The 23,153-nt window shown below is 42.4% G+C and overlaps 1 protein-coding gene across 1 annotated transcript in view; it reads left to right on the top strand.

The window, feature by feature from the left end:
• PTPRT (protein tyrosine phosphatase receptor type T) overlaps positions 1-23,153 on the top strand; it is a 1,692,228-nt gene that overhangs the window by 524,539 nt on the left and 1,144,536 nt on the right. Inside the window, exon 6 of the mRNA XM_086932257.1 lies at positions 3,964-4,138. Within this exon, the coding sequence (XP_086788383.1) occupies positions 3,964-4,138 (175 nt within the window). The remainder of the gene's footprint in view (positions 1-3,963; positions 4,139-23,153) is intronic.

Below are 23,153 nucleotides of genomic sequence, written 5' to 3'. Positions count from 1 at the left end.
ACGAGACCTGGTAGTGGAAGGCTGATTTCTCTGTTGACCTATTCACATCCACATCAATGCCAATCAGGCTATCACAATTGTTCAACCGAAGGTTTAGACCATAAGCCAATTTTATTACATTTTCGAAATCACTAAGGGGGTGGGAGGATTATTGACTTCTGGTAACATCACATTTCTAGGAAAATCTCGGTTTCACCAATAGTAACAGAATTCTGAGGGTACCCACAGACTCACATTCCTAATATCCAGTAATTACTGCCCCCCCACCTCCCGGTGTAATCGACGCCCCCTGTATTAGGTACTTTAAGGGTGCAGTGGTACCGGTGCAACTCCAAGGATATCGAGGTGAGGTATCAAGGGCCTTATTTATGAAGGCCTTGCGCCGCCGGTGCGTCACTTTTAACATGGGAAAAAGTGACGCACCGGTGGCGCATGGCTTTCATAAATGAGGCCCCAAGTGTTTCTAGTAGTTGCTTTTTGTGCTGATAACTTAAAGGTGGGAGTATCTGCATAATGGGCATTATTTTACAGTTAATAAATGGTGAACACTATCTATGTTTAAGAAACAATATTCTTTTTTTTGCTTTTTTAAGGGGAGCTGTATTAGCTCATTATTTCCTGTGCTATTTATCAATATGCCAGACTTTTCCCAAAAAGTTTTCCTCTGCGCTGTTACTTTATTTAGTGTTGCGCAAATGCCAGTGGTTGATTACAAAGCTACGAGATAGTTATAAGCCCTTTTCATATGCAAGTAAAACGGAATATAGTAGCTGTCGAACAAGTGGTTCAAGAATGCCCACATAGTCAACGAGTCACTCAAATAGAAGCATATTCGAAGTTGAAATATCAAAATGAAGAAAGGGCAGACAAAAAGATCTTAGTTAAGGCACAGTCTGGACTGGGATCTTACATATAGCTTCAAGACGCATAGTTTTTTGTTCTAATCTAGAACAGCTCTGGAGTCTAGTTCCAGGTTTACGCGACATGTCTTAGGGAGAAGAACAACTTGCAGCTCTTAACATCTGAGCCAAGAGAATCATAGCTGGGGTTCAAGGGGGAGGGGTGCAGTGGCCAACCTTGTTGCTTTAAAGGCAAATGTTTATCAGCTAGGAATCGTGCCCGATTACGAATAGGGGTGGGCGACCAGCTACGCTCCGTGCACGGAGTGTGCGTAGTGCCGTCTACTCCGCATTTTGCGTAGCGGGCGTAGCCAGGCGGCACTACGCACGCTCCGCAGACGGAGCGTAGCTGGCCGCCACCCGCCTCCCTCCCGCCCTCCCTAAATACTTTAAATTAAGAGTGTAAAATAATTAAAAGGCACTTACCTTGCCCGCCGCTGCCCGCCGCGTCCCCGGGGCTCGCTATCTTCATTCTGCCGTCTTGTGTACTAATGCGCATGCGCGGGCGGCCGCGCATGCGCATTTCTCACGAAAAAATGCGCATGCGCGGCCGCCCGCGCATGCGCATTAGTAAACAAGACGGCAGCAATGAAGATAGCGAGCCCCGGGGACGCGGCGGGCAGCGGCGGGCAAGGTAAGTGCCTTTTAATTATTTTACACTCTTAATTTAAAGTATTTAGGGAGGGCGGGAGGGAGGCCTACGGTGCGTAGTGGGGCTACGCGGAGTGCGGAGGTGGGCGTAGTTTCTCGCCCACTTCACGTAGCTCCGCGAAGCCCTACTACGCCCACTACGCCCAGGGTTAATTACGAACTACTCTCAAGATGTGTGATTCTGATTAAATATAGTTTACCAGGCATAGCACTTATAATTCTTGAAAGAATTAAATTTCATTTGTGTTATACCAAGGCGGTCGTCTGCCTGATTGCAGGCCCCTGCAGTCTGTGCAGTGCAGGCAGCCCCAGCACTTCAGTGGGCGACAAACCCGTCTGGAGGCTCCCATTCAAACCAAGGTCAATGAATATCTGTGACATATGGCAGAATCTGGGTACCTCATCACATTCTGAATGGGGGGGGGGGCATCATTTTGCGTTGCGATAATGATATGAGGTACCAGCTAAATGCTGTGTGTATTGGCTTATTGGTCTAGTGCAGCCACTGTTGGGACCTGTGTTTGACCTCGTGGTCACAGTTTTAAATCTCGGTAGGTCCACTCAATCTTTAAGTCTTCTCAGGTGAATAAAATGAAAACCATTGAGCTGTCTAACTTTAAGCATCTGTTGTTCAGCTCTAATATATCCTTCTGGGTGTATGTGCGCTTTACAAATACACGTTATGTTACTTTATATTAAATTCATTGTTGCAACTGGCGTGCATGTTCCTCAATCCCCCACCCAGTTTTACAATTACTAGAAGACAATTTCTGTTCAAACCAAGTCTCTCATGAGCAACAATTACAGGATCAGCGTAAGCATAAGGAGAAATTATGCATAATACCCACATTTAGGTGAAAGTACTCTCCCACAAATAAAATTAAGTGCACCCCTATTCAACAGATGTTCTGTCACACACAATGTTCTTTTTCAAATCAGCACAGTCAATTCCAAAGAGCTACTATCTTCATACTTCAAGTTGCTCCCCAAGGGGAGATCTACCATCCCAAGGGAACTCCTGGCCTACTCCAGAATTCCTCAGAATAGAAGACCTACTCAACCTTCTCGCATAGATCTCTTTCAGAAATGCAACAAGCACTCAAATAGAAAATATTCCTCTTCTTCATTATCTGCACCACACATGCTCTTTCACAAATACACAGTCTTCCTTCTATGTCCTTGGCGATTGATGGTTTTGCACTCCAAATAAAGTTGTACCCTCCACATGCAGATATATTTTCTCAAACTTTATATTTACCTTCACTTAATTTACTTAGTTACCTACTGCCATTTTATTTAGCATAAGCAAATTGTTCAGGCATAAGAGCAGGGGTGCATATGTTGCTTGTTTGACGTCTTCTTCAGGGATGAGGAGTTTAACTTCTCCGATAGTCTCAGGTGTTACTGAGCTCCTTCAGGTAGCACATTTATGTGGTATTCAAGGTTTTGACTTGACTTGAGATTTTCATACCTAATTTTATTTTATCTGGCACAAAATTAGTTATACCATTCTGTATGTCTTATTTGATGCAGGTTGTATTCCACCAAAGCATGGGACATTCCCTGAAATATTAATTTTCCCTAACAAGATTTCATCCCCGACAAGAGTTCATCCTGGCACTGAGACATGTACAGATGAACAAATTCTTGTATACATGCTAAACTATTGGCAGTTGCTCTAGGGAGCATTCCAACCCATATTTTTTTGCCTACCGGGCCATTCTAGACAAAGGCTCACTTAGTTCATCCCAAGCTGCTTGGAGTGGCCTTCTCAAGAAGGCAACACAAGTGTCCCCAGAGTGGTTTCAGCTTTTTGTAAGCTTGTCTGTGATGTATGGTTTGAATCATTTGGCACGCGGTTCCTCCACCATCCACATACATCCATTGCGGACAATCTTCCTAAACACAATCTCAACAAACCCAGGAAAGATGTTATTTCTTGACATACATTTTCCCTGCAAAGAGAAGAAATCTTTGAGATGATGTGACATTTTGCACAAATGGAAACATAATATATGATCATGTGAGAGTGCTCACAAAGGTGAGGTCTTTGTTTATAATAAATGGTCTATTTTCGCACATGTGAGGAACTTGCACACAGAATCACATAAATCATGTTGCCACATAGATGAGACATATTGTATAATGAGATTATACTTATCACTTTCATTAATGCATTTACTCGTTCATTAATTCTCTCCTATATTTGGGGTCACATTTCCAAATAGCGATACATAAAAAACATTTTAGTAATATTAAACAGGCTGAAAAGTGGTACAAGACCAAAAAGAGGATCCAGATTAGGGAGTAAAGGGTGGTCGAGGGACCTATTTTTTGAAAGAGTGGGTTTTTGTAGCCTTCGATTCCTTCATCTGCCCCAGATAGACTTGTGTATTTCTTATATTCCCTATAGCAATGGAACGGGAAGGACACAGCACTCATGGTCACCAGGGTGGTCAACCACCGACGCTTTTCTGCAACCGTCAGCGTGGCGGATACCTCCCAGCGGAGCATTAGCAAATACAGATGCGTCCTTCGCTCAGATGGGGGCTCAGGAGTCTCAAACTATGCTGAATTAATCGTGAAAGGTAAGTGCATAAGGATGTATTGAATGGTATAAAAAAAGTAAGACTGACAATGTCTCTGAAATGGCAAAGCTCATGGCGTCCAAACGATACCACCCAAGGTTGCACCAGAGGAATTGGTTTTGTTTTTCAGTCTCTGCCAAATACCACAAAATGCCAGTCAATAAATTGATGCACAATTAAGTGACTGAATGAGAGAATTAATCCTTAAATTGAGGGATGGATAAATACATAGACGAGTGGGTAAAATAAAAACAAAAGACACAAAAACACTTTGAAAAATGAATCATATGCTCAATACATGGTGTTTAAGTGAATGGATTACTCGCAGGATTAAAAAAAACTGAATGTAGGACCACAAGGGTAAAAGCACTGCTTCAATGATGGGTGAGTGATAACCTTGGGGAATAAATTGTGAGTTTCTAAAAGTGCATTGTGATGCTTTCTTGTATGGAGATGTTTGTGCTACTTCTGAATTTGTTAGTCAAGACAGTAAGCAAACTCCTAGCCACAAGTTACAATTAGAGAGGATTTAAGCATGACCAGAATGTGTGATTCTTGGTGGCATCTCCTCATCTAAATCTGTCCTTTATAAGTTAATACACATGGAATGGGAGTAACAATGCAAACCTTTGTTTTGTGGGTGGAATTCCACTTGGAATACCCAATTCTATGGGGACTAACACTCACATTTACCACCTCCTTGATTTACCACTTATTTCTAGGGGAAATTAAGAATGTTAGCTGGAAAGATGCAAATTAGTATTAGATGCTTACATTCAGTATTGGGAAGGGACCTTGAACAGCTTGCTTTGACTTTCTTCCCAAAGCCTAAAGCGGCTTTACCAGCTGGATTTTTCAAATGTTCAAATCCGATGTTCCCGATCCCTGTACGTCCGGATGCAGGAATACCGTCCACTTATAAATGGGCTGAGTGGTATCCCACTCAGAGATGTTATTCCTTCCAGCTCGGAATCTGCGCCTAAATTGAGTTGGAACTGAATTGATGTTAGGATCATGTGTACAGAAATGGAAACATCATAGATTTCTGTTATGTGCTTAGAGAAACAGACTACATCCCTTGGTATACATAAACATGTGATATTTGGCGGGTGGATAATGACGTTCAAATGTTATTCTTCACCACCATGACTTAAAAGCATGGGGATAAATTAGGCACTACTAAAAGTAACATTAACAGCGTTGTGTTTTCAGAGAGTACATTTTTTTCTAACTGAAAATATCAACTGTCTATTTTGTTATTAACTATGCCATTTTTAAACCAAAAATAGTTTTCAGAAAATAACTTTGTAGAAGAAATTAGTCACAATAATGCTCTATCAATTTTGGAACGTTGGGTCGTGTTCATTTTAGTGCATCAGTGATTGGTTAACGATTGTATATTATTTTCCAATGCAAGGGTTGTTGGGCACTATAATATCTTAAGAGTATATGTCATATGTTTCAGCTACAGTCTTTTTTATCATTTATGTCGACATCTATAGATACAGGCTAAGTGCAGTTTGTATAACGATCAGTATACTGCACACTAAAGGCATGTCATGTTACACAGTGGATCAGAGTTTTTAAACAAAATGCAGTATTTTTCAATTACACGTATCTTGAAGCTGTTTGGCGCCTTGTTTTTTTCAGTATATATTTCAGAAGGGATAGTTGAAGGCTATGACATGCATTCACTTCATTCAGGGGGTATCGTATCAAGTCATATGTTTGTGACATATATACCGTGTACAGGGTACATGCAGGACACAGCTGGAGTATATCATGAAAAAACAAAATTCACCGAAAAATATTTTGTTGATCATAATAAAGGTTCTCTGTGAAGCAGAGATAGATCTCGAACTGTATTTAGAATAAAACAATATTACAAATTCCAAGAAAGATTTTTGTCACGTAAGGTTCCATCACAACTCTGAAACTTTGCGAGTTACTCTAGCTCTCCAATGTTAACACCCCTCCTCCCTTGTTTACATCTGATAATTTGACTCTTGATGTCCTACACAAAATCAAAAAAGATACCATAAATGTCATTAAAAAAAATATTTAAGGAATAGTTACTGACAGTAGAGCTGAAGCCATTGTGTTGTAGAGCACTTTAATAGAGACAGCAATACATGACCTGCATGTGTGGTTCCAAAATGAACATTGATTGGCAAAGCCTGTAGGTCTCACCCTTGATACTGTGCAATGACCAGGTGGCTTTCCCCCTTTTTGGGTCGAATGCTACCCAACAGCGCAGCTGGCTGGTTTGCTAAAGACATTCGGAAAGCTTCCCTGAGAATGCATTCCCCTATTTCATATCATTAACTTTGTGGTTTGTAGCTCACCTTTGCTGAAGTTCATTTTGCATAATAATTTATTTTAGGCTGTCCAACTAGAGTTCATTCCTTCAGTGGAGCACAGCCTGTTTACAAGGGCCCCTTTTATTCTTCCACCAGTGCTTCTTTATGTAAACAGGCCTTTGGATCTTGTTCTTATTTTGTCACATTTGCTGTGTATTCAGAGACATAGGTCAAATGGCAGGTTTTGTTTTTTTTGAGGGAGCTTGGTGTTTACTATTCTTTCTCTGAGTTAAAAGTGAGAGGGTTTATGTGACAATCATGCTGGCTAGTGGTGGTGAGCTGGAGAAAGAGTGTACAATGTAATATTTTTCAAAGCACACAACAAAATGTAAATATCGGTGCAGATATTTCAGAATATACTACAATTAGAAAAACACAATTCGAACAATTTTCTTTTGATAATTCTGAAGTGCAGTGAAAATAAATACTTTCATAATATTAAAACAAATAAATACAATGGGTGATGACATTGTCAAACATTATCATTTGCGTGATGTATAGTTTTATCAGTAAAACTCTATGTCTGTGCAAATATATATGTTATTTCAATTGAAAATATGTTGTCTGTAATGACAGCAGTACGCTACCACACCATGCATACTCCATTTTACGCCACTCCATCTACTCTGCACCACTCCACCCCACTGCATTCTACTCTGCACCCCTCCACTTTACACAACTCCACTCTGTAATAAGGCACTCTACTCTGTACCACTCCCCTCAGTACCAATGCACTCTATGCCAATCCCCTCTACGCCACTCTGCTCTAGTTTGCACCACTGCACTCTTTGCCATCACACTCTATACCACTCCAGCCAATGCCACTCTACTCCACACCAGTCCACTCCATGCAATTCTATGCTGCAACACTACTCTCTATCCCACTGCGCTCTACACCAATGCACTCTTCTACTCTGTACCACTCCAGACAATGCCAATGCACTCTATGCAAATCCACTCTCCGCCACTCGAATCTCCTCTGCACCACTGGAATCTATGCACTGCACTCTATGCCACTCTATGTCACTTTACTCTACTCTGAAACAATCTACTTTACACCACAGACTCTGTGCCACTCTACTCTAACCACTGGACTCTATGCCATTGCACTCTATGCCAGTGCATTCTACACCAATTTACTCAAAATCAATGCATTCTATGCCCCTGCACACTACGCCAGTCTACTCTACACCACAGCACTCTATGACACTACACTCTACTCTACTCTGTAACACTCTACTGTATGCCAAAGCATTCTGTGCCACTCTACTCTACACCATTGAACTCATACCATTCAATTCTACTCTGCTCCACTGTACTCTATGCCACTCTGCTCTACTCAGCACCACTCTACACCACTGACTCTATGCCAGTGCACTGTATGCCACTCTACTCTGAACCACTCTACTCTATATCACTCTACTACACTCTATGCCAATGTACTCTACGCCACTACACTCTAGTTCAATCTACTCTGAGCCACTCTAATCTACTCTGTCACTCTATTCCAGTGCACTCTACCATATGCCACTGCACTCTATGCCACTCTACTCTACACCACTGCAGTCTGCCCTGCACTACTCCACTGTACGTCATTTCACTCAACTCTGAAACAATCTGATCCATGCCACTGCACTCTATGCCACCTTACTTCACTCTATGCCACTCCACTCTACACCACTGCTATCTATGCTGTGCCACTCCACTCTAGGCCACTGTACTCGGGCCACTCTACTTTAAACTACTGCCCTCTGCTCCACTCCACTATGTGCCACTGCAATTAATGTTGCACAACTGCAATCTACACTGCAGCACTGCAATCTATGCAGCTCTACTCTGCACCACTGCACTCCATGCCACTGCAATCTACGCCAATGCACTTTACACCACTTTACTCAAAACCCGTGCCCTCTGTGCCACTGCAGTCTACGCCACCATGTTCAATTCTGTAATACTTTATGCAGCTGCACTATATGTCATTCTCCTCTACACCATTCCAGGGGAGAAGAGCGACAGTTAAATAATAAATTATTATTACACTCCCCTGTTATAATTGCCAACATTGAATCATTTTGGTCTTAAACTGATTTCAGTTCATCTGTCATTTTTGTTCTTCACTATTGATGGTGAAAAATACACATTTACTATTAAAATTCATTTTTGTCTACTATCCTCTAAGTCAGTTATTAGTGGGCAGTCTGTTTTTGTTTTCATTACAGAGCTTTTCAAATTAATACGGTTATGAACTAATGTTGCTAGCCCCCCGATGGGCAGCCCATAGGATTCACAGTAACTCGAAATGAGTGTGTAAAAAATTTGGTAAATTGAAAGGTTTAGTAAGCCACATTTCCTGAAAACGAATTAACTAATATCGATTTAGAAATGTTATCAGATCCTCCGTACCAACGTTTAAATGCATTTCAATTCCTGCAATATTCCAGGAACAAATGAGCATCTTTTCAGTTAAATGTATTTCCTAGTCCCCCTTGGCTAGGAATAAATTGGTAAAATTGTGTTCTGAGAAAGATGATGTTTTGATGGGTTGATAATAGTAACTGCATGCTCAGCCTTCGGAAGACTGACGCATTAATCCCTAGATTGAAGTCCTGAACAGAGCATGAAGGACCTCGAAAATGGCTTACTTTATTGACAGCCCGGTGATGTACAGGTCTCTTTTGTAATATAGATGGATATTTTAGTTTTATTGGTTTTGATATTACAATACCACATTTCACAAACTCGGTTTCTTTGCCCGTATTTCAGGGTGATGATTCAACCTCTGTGAAACATATTCGCGGGGGAAACCCACGGTCTTTATATCGTACGTTAGCCAAGTTTCGGGTAGAGGTTAGAAAAATATTTTGAGCATACGGAGGAGGTGGTACAGGGTTGCTTGCCAAGACTTCTGGTGATTTGTCCTGTCCTAGATGAGTGCTGTTTTTTGTTTCCTTACTTTCGGACAATATTTGTGGCGGCTGAGGGTGATACTGAAAATGTGATAACTGATTAGTATTCATGCTTGGAGTTGAAACTACACTAGAGAGGACTTTTGCTAAAGATGTAAAACCAACCCCTATTATAGTCTTAGCAACAATTGTGAATTCTTCATCTCTATTATATTTATTATCAGACGAATCCAGAGTCGAGGACTATTGAGATATTGTACTTCAGACAAACTGGTTAGTAAGTAGTGAGAGAGTGCATAAGTGTGTGGGCGAGTGAACTGGCCATTATGAGACAACCTGGGGACAATGAGTGAAAGTATCACTATGTGTACGAATAAGGGGCTGCTTATGTGAGTACTAGCATGCATCAGCGAATCGATTAGTTGCTGAGGATGGACGTACGCTGGTTAACGAGAGCCACAAATGATATCACAGATCAAATAAAAAATGACAGTAGCAACATCATTGTTGACATTAGATGCGACCTCACCAGTGACTACACTGATACCCACAAAATTGCATGCGGCCTTCATTTGCAATCCATGTCCAGTGGATGAGCAAAATGCAAATAATGCACCTTGGGCTGTACACTTGGTCCAAGATTTGCTAATTATTTTTTAACAGTGGTGCCCATGCACTTCAAACTGATGCAAAGTGTGGTAAACATCAGCGACTATCAACTTTTGTATGAAACGATATTTTGGAGTGAATGTTGTTGCCCCTTGTGTAGCACTATAACAACATTTCCCTCATATCCCTGATTAGTTATACTAAGGGGGCTTGCCATGGGTGGAACAATGAAAAACCATAGACTTTGCTCCAAAGATTGATCTGCTATGGTAGTGTTATCTGGTTTTGCACCAAATCCTAATGCAAAAGAAAACTAGAGGCATGCAAGGGTCACATGAAATACATTGCCTGATAAATATTTTGTGTTTGTTTTTTTCCTTTTATGCTGAAAGTATTTTCATTGCCTCACTTACAAGTTTCCTGGTCTTTTCTATAGGCCTGGTCTTTCAAAGTCCTAAAGGCAACACCTGTTTGCACGGGTATCATCATTTCAAGTGGTGCAGGGTTTAACTAAACCAGTAATTTCCAGGTACTATGCCACGGGGTCCTCAAACAAATACATTCAAGTCATTCCTGCCAAAACTTATTGGGTTAAAAATGTTTGGTAAGAACCACAACGTCGATTTTCTTTGCAGAAAGCACCAACATTTTCATTTTTTGTTGCATTTGTATGGTAAAACCTATGATAGGTGTGGTTTATCACACCTGATAAATTCTAAAAGCCCCTTTCAGCACCACATTCGCCTGCACCATCAACCATTCATAAAGAAGCGCACGGAAAATATATTCTAAATATTTGCGAAAATCCATCCAGTTATGACTTTGAGATTGTGTTGACTTTGCCATAGTTAAATCTGCTTTAGCCACATTCATTGGAAGGGTCATTTTCTGACCAATAGCTGTAACACACACACAGCTCCCAACGTTTCACTATTGGTAAGTCACACCTGCGTGTATAAAAATGACGTGGTTCAGAATCTAGAGTTTTCATTCTCAGTTTTCAGGTTCCCAACAATTATGTTCAGAGAACCTGCTGTCAATCAGTCCCAATGAGCAGAGCTTCTGTTTAGTTCACTGCAGATGTTGAGTGCACCCAGAACCAGGGTGTCAAATCTTCAGTGCTAAAGGAAATACTGGCTATTCCCAGTGCGCTGTCGAGGTGTTACATGACACACATCCTAATATTTGTTATGCAGCTCTTCATATCACACTTCTGCCATTTCAAAGCGCTGTAACAAAAGGTGTTACTTTCAAGAAGTAATCCGTTTGGTAATTGCTCATTGAAAGTCGATATGGCCCTGCCAGGCTTTCAGTTTGTTACCGGAAAACTACTGTATATGTTAACAATGAGCATTACATTCACCCAGCCAGCTTAAAAGTAAATACCTATGATTTTTATTGGCAAATGTCATATTCTCAATATGAGTGTCGGTTTAGCTGACTCAAATATTCAGTTGTCTCTTTTGCAGTCTTTAGCAACTTAATTCAATTCCACAATTAACTCTTGACCCCATGTAATTTCTTTACTTTGTTGCAAGAACCACCCATCTAACATCCTTCGCCTTTGGTTAATCCAGAAAGTCTGTGCTCAGGTGAATGAACATTAAGTACACACCTCATTATAGGTATCAGCCTTTAAACAACAAAAACATGAACAACAGTTATTTAGTAATGGTTTCAGCTGGTTGCAATCTTGATTTACTTGGATAGCGAGCATTTTTTGCTAGTTAATGCCCTTGGGAACCTGTAGATCGGGAAAGGATCCCGAGAGACTCTTCCGAGCGCCCTAGGCTTTTCATTGTATGGCTGAAGAAACAGGCGCATTTTTAGTATTGCCAATATGAAAATCTGACCAAATGTTTCCGCATAATTAATTCATGCTAAATGAAAACAGATGGATGCATCGAGAAGTATGTATTATCTGTAAGCAGGCCGAAGCAATTAGCAGTCCCCACAAATTGCGCATTTCATTGCATCTGTTTGGAAGATACAGGAAATGTTGTATACTACAGATTCTCTGTGAAAATATTTGTGCACCTCTCTGAACAATGCTGCGTAGGAAGCAAGGGCTGGCTGCCCACAAAACAGAAGTGTTTCTAAACATGAGAAGATGATTGAGCACAACACTGAAATATGGCAAAAAATATTTTTATCATGCCAATTTTCAGAGTAACACAAATAGTCAGAAACAGAAGGAAATCTTGGCATGCAATAAATGTAAATGTGTTACTTTGTTTTTGAGCAGCTCACCGATATTATTTTATTCTCAATGAATAAATTATTGCTTGTTTCTGTTTGAGTCCATACCACATATGTGATGTACATTTGCACACAATTACATAGCATTTTACGCGAGTCCCAAAGATCTGGCTTAAATGTGACATCCATAATACAATTGTTCCTTCTTTATTTCTGTGTAAACATGTAGGGGCAGCTTCAGCGCTGGTGGTGCAACAATCGTTGTTGGTGCTGCCCAATGACCTCTTTCTACAGGGATTTCCTCAATACCACCATCCCCTGTCCTTGTCACCTATCCATAGCTCCTCTCCCGCAGTTGTGTCTTTTATAGCGCTCCTCCTCCTAATACAAGTGTGTAAATGGATGTGTAGGAAATATATTATATGAAACAGAGAGGACTGCAAGGTCCCATTTCACCCATAATGGTAGGCATTATATGTTAAGTGTACTTGGCTTAGATGAACACAAACTCATAGCATAACACACTTGTTGAGATTGTTTATGTTAATAAGAATTTAATATTAAGGTCGTTTATGTGAATACGAATTTAATATTACGCAAAGGAGCCGTATTTAGCAATCTTAGAGTGAAATAAAAAAATAGATGAAAAAAAGCTTGTAGACCCAAGCCGAGCATTTTGTATGCAGCTCAATGATGCCGATTCATAGTCACTGTGCTATATAATAGGATTATGACATATGACTTCAAGTAGTAACCCACTGTGCGGTTCCAAAATACAAATCTGTGATCTGCATGTTACTTACCCACAGGCACGGCCCGTGGTCGGCGTTATACTGGGGCGGTGACGTCAGGCAAGGGAGGGTCAGGGTGGGGGGTTGTAAAATGCGGGCTATGGACCATTAGAGGTAAGTACCGATAAAAATAAATAAAATGAATTTTGTTGCCCACGCTGCATCACATTTGGCGATGTAGCGTGGGCAACGAAATTTGTTTTATTTATTTTTATCGGTACTTACCTCTAATGGTCCATATCCCGCATTTTACAACCCCCCACCCTGACCCTCCCCTGCCTGACGTCACCGCCCCAGTATAATGCCCGGCCCGGGCCGTGCCTGCTTACCCATTGTGCTTTGCACTATCCCCATCAACCGTCTGTGCTTCTTTATGATGAGTTTACTCTGTGCTGTTACTAGACAAAGCAAAGATCTTTACGGCATGAACATTAACCACCGGCATTATTATGCCGTTATTATTATCCCCTGAAAAACGTTGGACACAAAGATCTCCATAGGATGCTTATGTCTTGCGTTTCATGCTTGGCCTGTCTGCTCTACCTCCCACACTAGACAGTCGCACTTCCATAATGCTAGCACTGTCAACATGTTTAATAAATCCTCTGAAATGTTAGACTTGGTTTTGAATTGCATGTGTAATTCACTTAAAGGGTTTGATCAGGGCCGGTCTGGCACTAGCAGGCATCAGGCATTTTCCCGGGAGGCTGGAAGGGTGAGGACAGTTTTTTGTTACTGGGGGCCGGTTTTTCAGCGGCGCTGCAATATCAGCCCAAATTACCAAAAGCAGCAGCACTTCACAATTGCTCTCCACCCCATCTCTGGGGCTGGTCCTATCAAAATTGCGAGGGCTGATCGGCTTCCCAGTCTGGCTGTGGGTTTGATGAGTAGGTTGAGAAAAGTTTATTTGTCAAACTATCTAGATAGGGCGGCTGATCACTTGTTTTCCTGTGAAGTACCAGAGTGAGTGCCTTGTTCTCCCTGCAATAAAAATTTGGGGGCATATTATCAAGACTGGCGATAACATTATCGCCGATTTAGTGGCAGAAAATTGCTGCTAAAACGTCGATAATGGGCTTGATAATATGCTCTATGGAAGTTCAATTGAAGCCCATGTTAAAAGTGAAGGACATCTAACATGGGATTCAATTGGAATTCCATAGAGCATATTATCAAGCCCATTATCGCCGTTTTAGCCGCAGTTTTCTGCCGCTAATACTGCGATAATTTTATCGCCTGTCTTGATAATATGCCCCTTGGTGTTTTTGAGCTCAAGTGTTTGAATCCTAGTTTGCAGAGCCATTCTTTCTTGGTGGGCAAATTAAATAACATAAATGGATAATATGAGCAACTATCATTTGCAGTGTTTAGAAATGGCTGGTGTGAACTATACAAAAAATAAGGCATTATAATTGTACTACAGGAAGTGCTAACAAAATTAGATTAGTGGTGATTGTGGGTAAATATTTGCCAAATATCAATGAAATAGAAGCGCTCAAGGTAAAAAAATCATGACCGAACATATCCAGGAAAGTTTTTGAACACACCCCACACACACACACACACACACACACATCTCCCTCGCTTCACCTTGACAGTTTCTCTACCACCTTTTGGCTTTAGAATAACACGAACATACGTGCAATACCCAGAAAGCTCCATGCCCTGAGAAAGCTCCAGACTAAATGGCCAACAGGGGTGTCGAAATGCGTCAGCAGAAAAAACTTGCGAACATATCCTGATAATCTTGTCAACTGAAAGTTGGCATTAAAACATTGTGAACCTAAGCTGAAAACCCATGCGAATCGCAAGTACCATGCTGCTTCCTTTTTTTTTTAACTTTATTTTCCAGGTTTTGCATTCAAAGGATAGAATAATCAGGAATCTGTGACAAAATATTGAATACAAAAATATCTACCTACAAAAATATCGATTACAACAATATCGACATCCTATCCCTAACAAGGTAAGTACAAAAATATCGAAAAAATATATAGATGTCAAAAACATTGTTTAAAAAAAAATCGTTTTCTTAATTTAAAAAAATATAATATTAATAAAAATATGCTTATAAATGTAATAAACATAGTAAAAAATATATAATAATATTTAAAATTAATACATTATGTAATAAAAACAAATAATAATAAAGATATAATGCATAGTATATACTTCATTAATAATACCTCTAAAAAATATTTTAATAACCTATAAATAAATGAAAATATAATAAATTACAAGTACATTTATATACATAAAATAATAATATAAATAACAATTAATAAAAATGTAAAACAATTTTAAAAAAAGGTAAGTAAATGTTCGATAGCGTAGGGGTAAAAATTACTATTCCCGCTCCAGAGAGTGCAACGGTAGGGAAAGTGTTGGGCAACAATTACTATTCCAACTCCAGAGAGTGCAACAGTAGGGAAAGTGTTGGATAGCGTAGGGGTAACAATTACTATTCCAACTCCAGAAAGTGCAACATTAGGGAAATTGTTGGATAGCGTAGGGGTAACAATTACTATTCCCACTCCAGAGAGTGCACCAGTAGGGAAAGTGTTGGATAGCGTAGGGGTAAAACTTACTATTCCAACTCCAGAGAGTGCAACAGTAGGGAAAGTGTTGGATAGCGTAGGGGTAAAAATTACTATTCCCACTCCAGAGAGTGCAACAGTAGGGAAAGTGTTGGATAGCGTAGGGGTAAAAATGACTATTCCAACTCCAGAGAGTGCAACAGTAGGGTAAGTGTTGGATAGCGTAGGGGTAAGAATTACTATTCCCACTCCAGAGAGTGCAACAGTAGGGAAAGTGTTGGATAGCATAGAGGTAAAAATAAAATACTTATAAATTAAAAAAATAATAATAATAAAAAAATTAACTATTAAATAAATATAAACCATTTACAAATATCAATACATAATTATTAAAAACATGATTAGCAATAAATAATTAACTAATATTTTTTATAAAAAATACCATTTAATAATATTTAATTACCAATTAATAATTAATTAACAAATATATAATTAACAAAATAATTAATGAAAAAACATTATTACTTAATTACATTTAAATTACTTCCCAACCTATTCTCCTATAAACCCACAACCCGCTACAGAACATATTTATCAAATAATTACCAATTAATTACAATTAATTACCAATTAATTAAAATTAATTTATAATTCCTACTAATTAATAATTAATATAAATTACTTCCCACCCTATTCCCCTATTAACCCACAACCCGCTACAGAACATAATTATCAATTAATCAATTATTTAACATTAATTTCCAATTAATTAAAATTAATTTATAATTCCTAATAATTAATATAATATAATTAAAGAACTTCCCACCATATTCCCCTATAAACCCACAACCCGCTACAGTACTAAAATACAAAATTTTATTAAATTACATAAAAATACATTTCAAACATAATAAACACATAATAATATACAAAAAATAATATAAAAATCGATATTAGTAACATCGAAATTATTAACATCGATATTACTAACATCGATATTTAAAACATCGATATTACTAATATCGACATTAAAATCTATCGATATTACTTACCTTCTATATTATGTCCCTTCGATATTTAAACATCGATATTATTGTATATCGATATTTAAATTTCGATATTTTGTCTGCATACCAATAATCAGTACAAAGTAAAATGCAGCATTGATAATAATAATACATATAGGACCAATGTGATGCAAGGAATTCGCTAAAAAAAAGGAAAAGCAAATCAAATAGCTGATACGACATGGATAAACATCAGGAATAAGCATCCAATAGTAACAATAACATAAAACAGTCAATAAAGAGATAAACATATCTTCAATGAATGAAAAATTGTAAATGGCATCCTAATAATTGCTCCAGAAGGCAAGAGGAGGATCATTAATGCAATCATACATTACAAAACAGGTGATCAGCCAATCCCCTTAGGGACAAAACCACTTGACAACTGCGAGTCTTGGGCAATTTGCTGTTTAGCAATGTAGTCCCTGTACGGGCCCCGGATGTCTACTGGTCGTGAAGGACTAGGGATTAGGGTGGAATACTCTTCTTCGCAGTTGACATTGCAGAATGCTAAGCTCCGCAGCCAAGCCTGAAGGGAGGGAGCTCTGCCACTGCCCCACAATAAAGTAATCTCTCGTTTAGCTAATAGAAATCCCAGAGCTGCAAGTTTTCTAACTTTCCGGGGGAAATTGACCACATACCCGAGCAGCGCGATCTCAGGGGTGGGAGTCAATTGTATGGACAGTATGCCACCAAGTGTAGAGTGGACCAGGGACCAGTATTGGTGTATCTTGGGACATGTCCAGGCTAGCTGGGCAAAGTCCGCAAACGGTGCAAAGCACTTCCGGCAGTGATGGGGTCTGCTGTGATCTATTCTGTGTGCACGTGCAGGAGTGTGATATATTCTGCGAAGGAACTTAAAATGTAGAAGTTTGTGTCTACTGTTCAATGAGACCTCTTTAGTCGCCCTACAGCACTGCACCCACTGATCGTCAGTAATAGGCCCACCCAAATCTGCCTCCCAGGCCGCTCATATCTTGGCATCCGACACAGGTTTGGTTGCGCCACATAGTTTATATAGTTTCGAGACCAAGTGTGCACAGGTGGGGCTCTGCATCAACAGTGTCAATGATGGGGTAGGTTCGGGGGCCGCAGGGAATGAAGGGAACGTGGCCCAAAGCATAGAGTGAATACGTGTCATGATAAAGGTGTCCATAAAGGTCCAATCTGTAAACCGGGCCTCTTCTGATATTGAGAAGACATGGTCGTCAAGAAATAAATCCCCTGTCTTGTGAATGTGAAATTTCTCCAGAGTCCGCTAGACCGAAACCTCACCTGTGATAGGAAACCATGAAGAATTAGGAAAGGGCAACTCCGGAGAATAAAGTAGCTCGAGTCCCAGTAATCTACGCAACCAGTCCCATGCCCAACACGTAGTGGAAACAGTTTGAATGTCTTGGGGGTCCCGAGGGAATCCCGTAGGTAGGATATTGGAGAGACTGCATGGGAGCACAAGATCCGCCTCCGGTTTTAAGTATGGGACACGTGCAGCAGTATGAAAATAGACATGTGCGTAGCAGCGTTGAGCAATTAAATAATACAAATAAAAGTCTGGGACCCCGAAGCCCCCCTGTTCATACGGTAGGGTCAAGATCTGGAAGCGAACCCGAGGTGTCTTCTCGCCCCAAATAAGGCGCAACAACAATGTTTGAAGTTGTGAAAAAAAGGTTTTTGTGAGAGGGATGGGAATGTTATTAAAAAGATATAAAAATCGAGAAAGGACCACCATCTTAATTATGGTGACTCTCCCAGCCATCGACAAAGGCAAACGCAGCCAATTCTCGATCTGCGATTCAAGGGAGCTAATTGCTTTGGCATAATTCAGCCTGATCATAGTGGCATCATCCAAGTGAACATATACGCCAAGATATTTAACCGCGTTACTGCACCACTCAAGAGGAAACTCACAGGGCCAGGCAGCCATGCCAGCCGAAAAATTACTGACTTATGCCAGTTGATGCTGAGCCCCGAAAACTTGACAAATCGGACAATCCCAAGGATTAAAGGTTCCAGATTGAGCTGGAGTAACGAAACGTATAAAATTGTGTCGTCCGCTTAAAGCAAGACTAGAAGGGGACCAGTGTGGAATTGGAAGCCACGGTGCAAATGTTTTTCCTGAAAATGGCGCACCAATGGGTCCATGGCCAGAATAAAAAGCAGTGGGGACAAAGGGCATCCCTGTCTAGTACCCCGAGACAGCGTGAAGGGGTCAGATAAAATTCCATTCAGGCGCATTCGAGCGGTAGGATTAGTGTACAGAAGTGCCACTGTAGAAACAAAACATTCCGGCATACCCATGCATCACATAACCGACAGGAAAAAAGGCCATTCGAGTGAGTCGAATGCCTTTTCGGCATCAAGAAGGATGGCGGCAGCCGGAGTTGCAGGATCTATCCTGTGCAATACCGTGAAGAGGGTCCTCAGATTCAATGAGGTGGATCGATGAGGAATAAAGCCAGATTGCGTCGGAGAAATAATGAATTCCATTAACAGGGAAAGACGTATAACGATAACCTTAGCCAATATTTTATAATCAAGATTCAATAAAGACAATGGTCTATATGAGCTACACAATTTGAGGTCTCTGCCTGGCTTGGGAAGAAGAAGAATGACCGCTTCTCTGAATGTTGGAGAAAGAATACCCACCTCTAGTGCCTCTGCATAGACCTCGAGCAATCGCTGGACTAAGATGTCTTTATAAGCTTTATAAAAATCTGCGGAAAAGCCGTCAAAGCCCGGTGCAGAGGAACCCCGCAATGCATCAATAGCCTCAATTATGCTATCCTGGGAAATGGGAATGGACAAAAAATCTTGCATATACGCTCAAAATAAACCAGAGCAATTTCCGACAAATAGTTCCCCTGGTCTCGCAGATCCCCAGAAAGCCTGAAAGTGTACAGCGTCTTGTAATAGGAAAGGAAATGGTTGCATATGTCAGGAGTAGTGGTCAACAGGGTGTCGTTCGGACCTGTGAGGTCTGTGATATAAGCATAGTCTCATGGTGGGCGCAGGGTGTGCGCCAGCAACCTGCCAGGCCTCTTGCCCTCGCCGTACCGTCGCGCAACGTGTTGTTTATTAAGGAACAATAACTCTCGCTCTACCGCCTCCCTGAATTCAAGCAACAAGGCCAAACGTCGTGCATCTGCCGTACCGGTGACCGAGACAAGCAATTCACGGTCTAAGGCCGCTATGCTAGCTTCAATGCGGTTCAAGTCAGAACGGAGATCCCGGAAGTCCCCAGCATGCTTGGCAATACAGACTCCTCTTATATATGCCTTGAAGCCCTCCCATAGTACGGCCCAGGTGTCAACTGACCAGGTATTGATTGCAAAATAGTCTTCTATTGCCTGCCTCACTTCCTCGTTGAAAACCTAATCCCGCAGCGCTCTTCCGGGAAAGCGCCATTGACGCTCGTAGCCACCTAGTCTGGGGACATTCAGACGGTGCACAACCGGAGAGTGGTGTGAAAGCGTACGAGGGAGAGTAAGTAAACTTCCCAGCCAACCAGCAACCCCCAGGGAGACCAGCCAGTAATCCAATATGGTCCATGTATTATGGAACCCTGAATAATGAGTGAATTCCAGAAGGTGTGAGTGCAATGTATGTTCAACGTCTATCAAAGAAAAGTGGGTACATATGTCCTTAAGAGCTTGTCGGGCACGAGGCTTCGTGCCTGTGGAGGTGGAGGTGCTGTCCCTGTAGGGGTCCAATAACAGATTGAAGTCACCCCCAATTATCAAAAGCCCAAGGTCAAGTGACAGTAGACAAACCTGCAGCTCATGGAAAAAGGCGGGGGGTTCTACATTACAACCATAAAGACCGACCAAGGAAACCCTATGTCCCATAAGCGATCCAGTGACTATCAGGGTGCGACCCTCCGTATCAGACAAGATTTTGTGTAGTGAAAAAGGGACATGTTTGTGTATAAAAATAGCGACACCCTAGCATACCAACTGTAATTGGAAAAGAATCTGTGGGAGCCCCAACTCACTGCAACAGCAGTGTGATCAGAGTTAGATAGGTGGGTCTCCTGCATGAATACAATGTCAGTGTGATGCCTGGTAATATAGTTGAGGACCTACCTACGTTTTCTGGTATTATTCAACCCTCTGACGTTCCATGACATCAAGGAAAGCCTGGAAGGACTGAGCTGTTGTCCAAACTTAACCATAGGTGAACTGTCGTTTCAAGCGTACTGCAATGCATGCCTATCTCGCGTCTGAAACTAGCAACTTGAACAATAATATTGCGAAAACCTTTCCCGCTAAGCATATACCCCCCCCACCCACCACCCAGCCTCCTACTGACCCCAAAGAGGCATACCCCAATTGTAGCAACCAAAGTCTAGTGCAATGAAATCAGCAACACATCTGTAAGAAAAAAGAACATATTTCTGAAAGAGAAAGCAATAGACGAAAATAATATGGCATTCACCATAGGGCGTGGCAACGCCACGCCAGCCGGGCAGTAGAAATTACAATATTGTCATGTAGAAGAAAGAATAGATGCATGGATCAAACAATGCATAACACATTTACAGATGTAAAAATCACTTAGCCAGTTCCGGGCTGGGATAAAGAGTTCCACGCTGTTCTGTGAGCTTCCCTGTAGCGGTTAAGTGGAATGCGGACCATCAATCGCCACAGAGCTGTTCTTCCTGTACTCCTGGCAAAACTCCTGTGCCTCCGTCGGAGTTTCAAATATACGAGCCCTACCCTCTACATCCAACCTCAACCTTGCCGGGTACAACATTCCGTACCGGAGCCCCAAGTTCTTCAAAGCCGCCTTGACTCCCTGGTACTTGCGCCTCGCCTCCTGGACCATGATGGTAAAATCAGGAAAAAATGCCAGTTTATTACCTTGCCACTGGATATCTCCCTTGTCGCGAGCCGAGCTGAGGGCGGCATCTCTGTCTCGGAAGTTCATAAGCCTGGCGATGATGGGCCGCGGGGAAGGCCCGGGCGAGGACGAGTGCCCAAAGACCTGTGAGCACGCTCAACAACAAAGCCCTGCATGAACGCTTCCCTGCCGAACAGCTCCGTGAGTAGCTGCTCCACAAAGGCGTCCATATGTCCAGTAGCGGTCGTCTCCGGAATTCCAATGATATGGATGTTGTTGCAGCGGGTGCGAGCTTCCAAATCCTCGTTCTTAATAGCTACGTCTTTGAGGATCTTCTCCACTCTTTCCAGCCGCTTTAGGCAGGTCGACTCACCGTCTTCAATGTCCGAAACCCTGGATTCCACGTCGTCCAGACGACGGTCATGTACCTCGAATTTGGTGCCCATGTCGGCTAATTTCTTTTCCAAGTCATCAAACCGGCCATAAAACGGCTTGAAACCTGCTCTCATCTCGGCTAGCATGGCAGTAGCAAGAGAGGCAGGGTCTTCAGCGTCGCTGGCGCTCATGGCCCCACCAGCCGAACCAGGAGGGGCATCTGAGGCAGGGCCAGCAGCCTTATCAAACTGTAGCATTCGCTGTTTGAGATCTTTCTTCCCCGTCATAGAAGGGGAGGAGGGGGCTGGGACCTGTGATATCAACAACTGAGGTGAGACCAGAGGATAGAGGGCCATGCACGTGGACGCCAACCAGTCTATTCGCCAAGGAGCAGGACCAGCACCCGGTAACCAATTCAATGTAGTATCTGCGGCAACCCTGGGCATAGAACACAAAGTAGCCGGTTGGCACAGCAAGAATGGAGGTGAGGCCGAACAGAGTCCGCCGGACGTCCAACATAGCGCCCCAAGGAGACCGCAGGCCGCCCCAGTCGCGAAGCCGCAACAGCCGGCATCCAAAAGTGTAATGCGGATAGCGTCTGGAAGCCCAGCTCACAGGGTACAGGCAGGCAGAGAACATACAACACAGCGCCGGTAGTACCATCCCCATGCAGGAAGTGATGGCCCTCAATGGTCACAGTCCAATAGGGCAAAGCTGGGTAATGAGGGCAGCTAAAAGTTCAATGCGCCATTTTGGTGGGTGCCAGGACATCAGCGGGGGGCTCCTTATCTCGCCCCAAATAGTCTGCTATATTCCTCAGTCACGGCGTGTGCAGGATGGGGCTGGGAGGGAGTCGGAACGCCCGGCGAGGCCCAGCACCACCGCAGCTCCAAGACGGAATGCTGGGGCCTCCCCACAAACCACCCTCGCCCTCCGCTGAGCCTAGTTCGCCAGTCCCCGGCTCGGCCACGCCAACAGGGCCTAAGGAGCCCCGTGCTTGCAGCGCGAACGTTGTGGCATGGCCAGAGGCGCAGCCGGGGGGGCGGGGGGGAGAGCCCACAGAAGGGAGCGCGGGGGGGCTCAATGTGGTATCAGGCGCCCGCCATGGCCGAACTCACCGCCACCACAGATGTCGCCGCCACCGCAGAGGGAGGCCATAGGGCCGCGCCAGACCTCCGCGTCGGCCAGCCATGAGTCAGCCACGGTCGTCGCCGCCGAACACAGCCAGCATCATGTTGATCCCATCGATGTCCGGGGACCGTTAGAAGGTGTCAGCAGCGTCTAAAATGCCTCTACATCACGCAAAGTATGAATTAGGAGGCCCGGCCGGCG

The sequence above is a fragment of the Lissotriton vulgaris genome, chromosome 7 (genome assembly GCF_964263255.1).
Source record: "Lissotriton vulgaris chromosome 7, aLisVul1.2, whole genome shotgun sequence".
NCBI lineage: Eukaryota > Metazoa > Chordata > Amphibia > Caudata > Salamandridae > Lissotriton > Lissotriton vulgaris.
This window is presented reverse-complemented; position numbering and strand designations above follow the sequence as displayed.